We start from the raw sequence: 7,991 nt of genomic DNA, 5'->3' as shown, positions 1-7,991 counted from the left end.
ATGAGGGCTATAAGTTGGAACTGCCGGGGAATTGGGAACCCCCGATCAGCTCGAGCGTTGTATGATATGGTACGACGCTGGAAGCCTAAGATTGTCTTCCTTATGGAGACTAAATCAAAAGTAAAACGGATGGATAAAATTAAAAACAGGATAGGTTTTGCAAATGGCCTTATTGTTCCTAGTAGAGGTCATAGTGGTGGTGTGGCCCTGTTATGGACTCGAGAAGTTAACCTGGATATCAATAGTTATTCGGGAAGCCATATTGATGCTATTTTCAAGGAGTCTGAAGGCAATTTTCAGTGGAGGATTACGGGATTTTACGGTCATTCGGAAACTCACCGAAGGTATGAATCTTGGCGCCTTCTTGCTTTTTTACACAGTCAGTTCCAACTTCCATGGCTATGCCTGGGGGATTTCAATGAAATATTATTAGTTAATGAAAAAGTTGGGGGCATCACTCGTCCCCAGCAACAAATGGAGAGTTTTAGAAATGTTGTGAACTTTTGTAGCTTTTTGGACTTAGGTTATGTGGGAACTGATTTTACTTGGTGTAATATGCAAGAGGGGGAGAATAGAATTCAGTTTAGAATAGATAGAGCTCTAGCTAACACTGAGTGGATTGGGAATTTTGAAGGAGCGAGAGTTTACCACCTCGTGGACTCAACCTCTGACCATTGTGCTTTGTTTTTTACTAACTCTCCACCCCAACATGTTTCCAACGCCAAACGCTTCCATTTTGAAGCCCTGTGGTCAAAAAATGAGGAGTGTAGAAACATTATCGAATCATCCTGGGGGATGGGGGTGGACTTGAGTACACCGGAAGGTTTTATGGTAAATTTAAAGCGTTGTGCCTCGGAATTATCTAACTGGAGCTCCTCGGTCTATGGTCATATTCCTAAGAAAATTCAGTCAAAGAGGAATGCTCTGAGCGCCCTAACGTAGCAAGATAAAAATGGAGAGATGAGTGGCGAAATTAGAAATCTAAGAAGGGAGTTGAATGAGCTGTTAGAGGATGAAGAATTATATTGGGGTCAAGGAGCCAAGACACATTGGTTGAAGGAGGGAGATAGGAACACAAAATTCTTCCACGCCCATGCCTCGGAAAGGTGTAAGCAAAATACAATTTTGGGTCTTTGGGATGATCATGGCCGGTGGTGTGAGGAAAAGGATTCTATTGCCCGGGCTGCTGTCGGCTATTTTGAAACCATCTACTCCACTTCTTTCCCCACTCGGGTTGAAAACGTGGTTGAGGCCATCCCTACAAAGGTGACTGAGGATATGAATCAGAGTTTAGCTCATGTTTTTACTAGAGAAGAAGTGGCCACGGCTCTCAAGCAAATTCATCCCACCAAAGCCCCCAGGCCTGACGGTATGTCCGCTATTTTTTATCAGAAATATTGGGGTATTGTTGGGAATAGTGTCACAAATTTGATCCTGAATGTCTTTAATAATAACCTGTCCATGACTGAAATCAATAAAACCAACATTTCCCTCATCCCAAAAACCAACTGCCCAAAGAAAATGACTGACTTTAGACCCATAAGTTTATGCAACGTAATTTACAAGCTTATTTCCAAAATATTGGCCAACAGACTAAAAAACCTTCTCCCTCTTATTATCTCCGAGAATCAAAGCACTTTTACCCCGGACCGCCTCATCACGGACAATGTGTTGGTGGCTTTCGAATTAATGCATTATTTAAATCACAAATCAGTGGGGAAAGAGGGGTTTATGGCAGTCAAACTTGATATGAGCAAAGCTTTTGATAGGGTGGAGTGGGGCTTCATTAAACGGGTTATGGAAAAACTTGGCTTCTGCACAAAATGGGTGAGCCTTATTATGCAATGCATCACATCAGTCTCCTATTCAGTCCTAATCAATGGGGCAGCCTATGGGAACATTATTCCCTCTAGGGGTCTAAGACAAGGCGACCCCCTCTCTCCTAGCCTTTTCCTCCTCTGTGTCGAGGGACTCTCGGCCATTATCCATGAGGCAGCTAGAAACCACCTCCTCACTGGCATCTCTATTTCTCGGAATTGTCTTAACATTACTTATCTCTTCTTTGCAGATGATAGCATCCTATTCTGTAAAGCAAAAATCGAAGAGTGCTAAAAGCTTAAGCAAATTTTCCAAAGGTACGAAGATGCTTCTGGCCAGAAAATTAACACCGATAAATCCTCGGTGTTTTTCAACCCAAACATTCATCAGGATTTGAAAGAGTCAATCTTTGCCATTTTGGGGCCGATGCAAGATTCAAAGCATCCCAAGTACCTTGGCCTTCCGTCTTTCATCGGAAGATCAAAGAAACAAGTCTTTTCCATTCTTAAGAAGTGGGTTGGACAAAAGCTTGCGGGGTGGAAGGGGAAGTTGCTCTCCATGGGTGGTAAGGAAATTCTTATTAAGGTAGTAGCCCAAGCTATCCCCACCTACACCATGAGCTATTTTCAGCTCCTTCAGGGCCTATGTGAGGATCTGGAAAGCATGACGAGGAACTTTTGGTGGGGCCAAAAGCATCACGAACCAAAGATGGCTTGGGTTGGTTGGAAACAAATGTGCTATCCTAAGTCCAAGGGTGGCCTGGGCTTTCGAAACTTGCAAGCTTTTAATCTAGCAATGCTAGCAAAGCAAGCCTGGAGAATCCTTACAAATCCAACTTCCCTCATTGCCCAGGTCCTCAAAGCGCGTTACTTTCCTTCAGGTGACATCCTCAGTGCAACACTTGGCTCTAGTCCTTCCTACTCCTGGCGAAGCATTTTTTATAGTGTGGAAATCATTCGAAAGGGAACTAGATGGAGAGTGGGCAATGGCAAACAAATTCACATATGGGATGATAAATGGCTCCCCACCCCCACCACACACAAAGTCATCACCCCCCCTAATAACCTTCTAACCTTCCCCATGGTCTCTTCCCTCATTGACCCGGCCATAAAATGGTGGAGAGCTGATGTCATTCATGCAACCTTCCTCCCATTTGAAGTAGACACAATTCTAAGGATTCCCGTTAGCCGAAGTTTGCCTGAGGACAAGCTAATTTGGATGGGAAACACTCGGGGTGAGTTCACTGTGAAGAGTGCTTACCATATTGCCCACTGTATGATTGAAGGAAAAGATGACGTTGGTAGCTTTATGGGGGATCCTCTCAAGCCCCTTTGGAAGAGATTGTGGCACCTCAACCTTCCTGCAAAGATTAAGATCTTTGCTTGGAGGGCCTGCTTTAATGGGCTGCCTTCAAGGGAAAAATTGTCTGCCAGAGGCATTAACACAGCCAATGACTGCCCAATCTGTACCAAGGAGCTGGAATCCGTTCACCATGTTTTGCTTCACTGTGAGTTTGCAATCCAGGTTTGGAGTTTTTGGGCTGATGGTGTGCAATTGATCCAAAGAAACAATTGGACCTTTCTTGATTCAACCATGTACATTCTTGCACACAAGCCCTCTCATGTTTTAGAACCTTTCTTCACTGTTGCCTGGGCAATTTGGCATAATAGAAACAGAACCATCCATGAAGGCAAATGCTCTCACCCCTTATAGGTTTGGCAGATGGCTAGGAATCCCATAGAAGATTTCACTGATGCAGCTTATACAGACCTCTCCACCTCTAGACCGCTTCTTTCTAGTTGTTGGTCGCCTCCTCCTCCTGGTGTATTTAAAATAAATGTGGATGGGGCTTCATCAGACCTTGAAGGAATTTCTAGCATTGGAGTCATCATTAGAGATTGCAAGGGTGAAACAGTTGCTGCTCTTTGCAAACCCCTTCAGTCCCATTACCCGGTGGAATTAGTGGAAATCATTGCCTTGGAGCAAGGTATCTTGCTTGCTCAAGAGTTGCATCTTCTTTGTGTGATGTGTGAAAGTGATGCCTCTAATGTGGTCAATGCAATCAATGACTCTGCTACTGGGACTCCATTTGGACACATCATACAGGATATTATCCAAGCCCAAGCCTCCTTTGTTTTCTGCACTTTCAGATTCCTTAGCCGGGCCTTCAACTATGCAGCCCACGAACTCGCTCATTTTGCCCATAGGACTGGTTCTCATCAGGTGTGGTATGGGGTCACCCCTTCTTTTTTAGAATCCATTGTACAAGCAGACCTTCTGCACTAATGCCTGCTCTGCAGGTTCTCTTTGGTTTTTTCGGTCTTCTTTGTAATCTGTTTTCTCTGTTGCAATGCAAACTTTTATTCCTCTTCAAAAAGAAAAAAGAAAAAATACATACATATGTACGACCATGGTCTGTGGATAACTCAACGTTAGATTTCTAATTGACCAAACTCTTGTAATTTCTTAGACATCGAAATTTTATCTATTAAACTCATATTTTGTACGTGCATCTTCAATTTAATTACAGCACCATATCTATTTTAAAAGCATATTAGTTTGTTGGTTTCATGCATTCTGAAGAATATATCACAAGCACAATGCACAAGAAGTACAGATAATTAACGAAAAACAATCACCCACATAGAACCAAACATGCAAAAAGGCCAAAGTAGGACACAGAAACAGATGCATACCTATTTCTAAATTTAATTATTCTATTTCTACACTATCTGGTGATGTTGGAGAGAGAGCGATCATATTGGGATTAGGAACATCATCAAAAATTTCAAAATTGGGTACGTTGTCATTTATTATTTGGAGGCAAGGATAATAGAAGAATGTATAGGCCATTTATGAATAGTTTTGTTTTGTGTATGAAATTCGTTGAAAATTGGTTGAAGGGGGAAGAGGATGTTAAATGCATCCTCCTTAAATCTTAAGGGAATGGAATAGAATGGAATGGAATGATCATAAGGGAATTTAAAGGAATGGAATGAAATGAAGTGTATTTAAGTAAGGGAAAGGAATGGAATGGAATTAAGTAACTTTGATTGGATGTTTTAAAATAAAGGAATAAAAATGAATGGAATGTAAGTAATCTTGTTTGGGAGCAACATGGAGAGAATGAAATAGAATCATTTTATGACAATATTACTATTAGACCCTTATTTTAAAATAAATGGTTGAATACATAGGGGTATTTTGGGAGTTTTGGTAAAAAAAATCATTAAATCTAATTTCATTCCCTCCCATTCCTCCCAATTTCGGGGGAATGAAAATTTGAGGTTTTAAGAGAATTGAGAGGAATGAGTGTTTCCTCCTACCCATTCCATTCCCTCCCACTTAAACTCTCAAATAAGAGAATGAGTTTTCCATTCCCTCCATTAAAACTTCCAAACAAGAGAAAGGAAGAATATTCTAAAATTATTCTTTTCATTCCTTTCCATTCCATTCCATTCCCTCCTCCCAAATGAGGCCTTAAAGTTTAAGGGTTTTAGTTCATTTTACCCAAAAAAAAAAGAAGAAAAAAAATTAAATAAGGGAAATGCTAACAGATGCCATTAGGGCATTGGTTAATAATCTATTTAAAGAAAATTTTTATGAGAAAAGAAAAGAAAAAAAAAGCAATTAATGTTTTGACAGTTTTTTTCATTTCCCATAAAAGTGATGTCAAAACTTTCCTAAAATGGATTGTTAACTGTATGGCATCGGGCATCTAGGGCCATTTGAGCCTTAGACCCAAGCTCTATAGTATGACCCACGGTTCCTGACACCCTTGTCGGAAACTAGGCTTAAGGCCCACTAGGGTCATGGGCGCAGATCCTATGACATCATGTTTGGCCCAAAACCCATTAGGCTGGTCGTTGAAATATATGCTCATTAATTCATGGTCGAGAAGTTGTCCGGCGCGTCCCATCTCCAACAAGTGTGACTTCTCGGGGAAGCCATATCCCGGATGCCTGGTGACTCCTTGAGAAATACCGCCGCCAAACATCACCCCCTCCCCCCTTTGAGTGGGAACCAATTCCAATACCACTCTCACTACAACCCCACTCCCAACTAAACATCCACTTAGCGATAACAATATTGGACCTCCTTTCCCACTAGCCATAAGAGTAATCATGATTTTTCCACTAATTTTGGCTATAAATATGTGAGGCTAAGGAAAGGAAAGGGGTTGTAGAAAGTCTGGGAAGAAAGTTTAGAATCAAGAATAACAGTCATAAAGAGTGAGAGGAAAGCGATACAAAGGTTGGAAAGATATTGCTGGGTCTCTAGGTTAGAATCACCCAAAGTAGGAAATCCAAAGCCCACATTATAAGTATATTGTGAGCCCAAGAGCGAGACAGACCTTTTAAGCTCGTTTGGGGTGCGCATAATTGGCATCGTCTGTGGGAATCTCCTACAAAGCCGTGGTTCAGCTGAGACTCACACCCAGAAGATGTCTGGGAAACGGTCAGAAGGTTCTGCTGAAAGTGGTTTAGTGGGATCATCTCGGAGATCCACATGGCGAGAGCGAAGGCAAAAAAGGCGTGAAGATAGGGAGAGTGAACACAAGGAAGAACAGTCTGGCCTTGGAGAGGGGTCGTAGCAAACGAACTGGGCAGTATTGGATGCTTCAAGGCACAAGCAATTGGATGAGAGAGATGAGGAGCTTAAACGATTGCGTAGACTGGTAAGAGATTTGGAGTTGGAAGCAAGGGACAGACACCGAAGAAGGGACCGAGATAACCAAGTGGGGGGGGTCTATGAGTGGAGGAGATCGCTATGGTTGTAGGTCCAATCAGTCCGGTTCCCATTGACACCGGGACCATTCATGCTCACGGGAGTCCTGTAGACGTCGGGACCATTCGCATTCACAAGAGTCCCATCGACATCGGGAATGTTCACGTTCATAGGAGTATGAAGGTCGGGGTTTGGATTCCCTAGAGGAGTAATGGCCCCGTAATGCAGCCATGGATGCTATATGCTGAGTCTCTGTTTCATTTGTCAACGGAATGTCCTAAAGCTCGAGAAATTGAGGGCTTTACTCAGTTTTCTCATCTACTTTCTTCAATGAATTTTCGAAGTTTTATGGACTTTTTGTCGTACATTGTAATGGTGGCTATATGGTCAAATGAGGATGTGGCCTTGGCCGTTACCATTGTATGGGCTTTATGGACAAATAGAAATGAAACACAACACATATTTTTCAGTGGTGTATCCAATACTTAGATGAATATTGGTTAGCTTGTAGTCTACCTGTGAAGAAGTCTAATGCAACAAAGAAAAACTGGGTGCCTCCTACGGGTTTAAATTATAAGGTGAATGTAGGTGGTGCTATGTTTTCTGCTTAAAAAGCAGTTGGAGTAGGCGTTGTAATCAGAGACAATGAAGGAAATTTTATTGTTGTACTTAGTAAGAAGCTTAATCTTCCTTTGGGAGCGATTGAAACTGAGGCTAAGGCATTTGAAGTGGGAATTGCTTTTGCTGGGGAGATTGGGATTCGGGATTTTGTTTTTGCAGGGTGACTCTCTTATTATGATACAAGCTTTGTGTGAATCTGCCCCAACACCATCTTCAGTGGCTTCTTTGGTTTATGGTATTGCAGTTGTTGCTCATGATTTTAGGAGTGTGAACTTCTCCCATGTCTGTCGTAATGGAAATATTCCAGCTCATTTGTTAGCCAAATATGCTTTTCGCATTGTTGATTATTGTGCTTGGATTGAAGAGAGTCCTTGTTTTATTGAAAAAGCTCTTCTCCATGATGTATCTTTGGCTTCTACTAATTAATGAAGTTTTTGTTTGTTATCCAAAAAAAAAAAAAAAAACTGAACAAGTGCCAACAATAAATGTTACTACAATAATAGAGTGCATTAAGAAAAAGACAAAATTACAACTTACCCACATGTGGTTTAATATTTTCCATTGACCAAGATAAGGTTATATTATTTTCAACACTAAATAATTCCACCTATTGATTTTATCATTTCAAATGTATCTAACGGTATGGTAGTGGAATAAAAAGCATCTTTGACGAGGAACAAGTCTGAGACCGCTTAGAATTCATGACTTAATGGTTTGAATATGCATATGACACTTCACTAAATGGATGCAATCTAAATGAAATGAACATGAATACATGACAAAAAATATGCATTAAGGCCAATTACAAAGTTTATAAATCAATC

General features: G+C 41.3%; 1 protein-coding gene across 1 annotated transcript; it reads left to right on the top strand.

Annotated features, from left to right (window-relative positions):
• LOC115956172 lies at window positions 1-942 on the top strand. The gene has a single exon (XM_031074623.1). It carries the CDS (start codon window positions 1-3, stop codon window positions 940-942), a length of 942 nt encoding a protein of 313 aa, XP_030930483.1.
• The last annotated feature ends 7,049 nt before the right edge of the window (window positions 943-7,991 follow it).

This window comes from Quercus lobata, chromosome 8, assembly GCF_001633185.2.
Source record: "Quercus lobata isolate SW786 chromosome 8, ValleyOak3.0 Primary Assembly, whole genome shotgun sequence".
Classification (NCBI taxonomy): Eukaryota; Viridiplantae; Streptophyta; class Magnoliopsida; order Fagales; family Fagaceae; genus Quercus; species Quercus lobata.
Note: the sequence above shows the minus strand (reverse complement) of the source record. Positions and strands in the feature narration are given on the sequence as shown.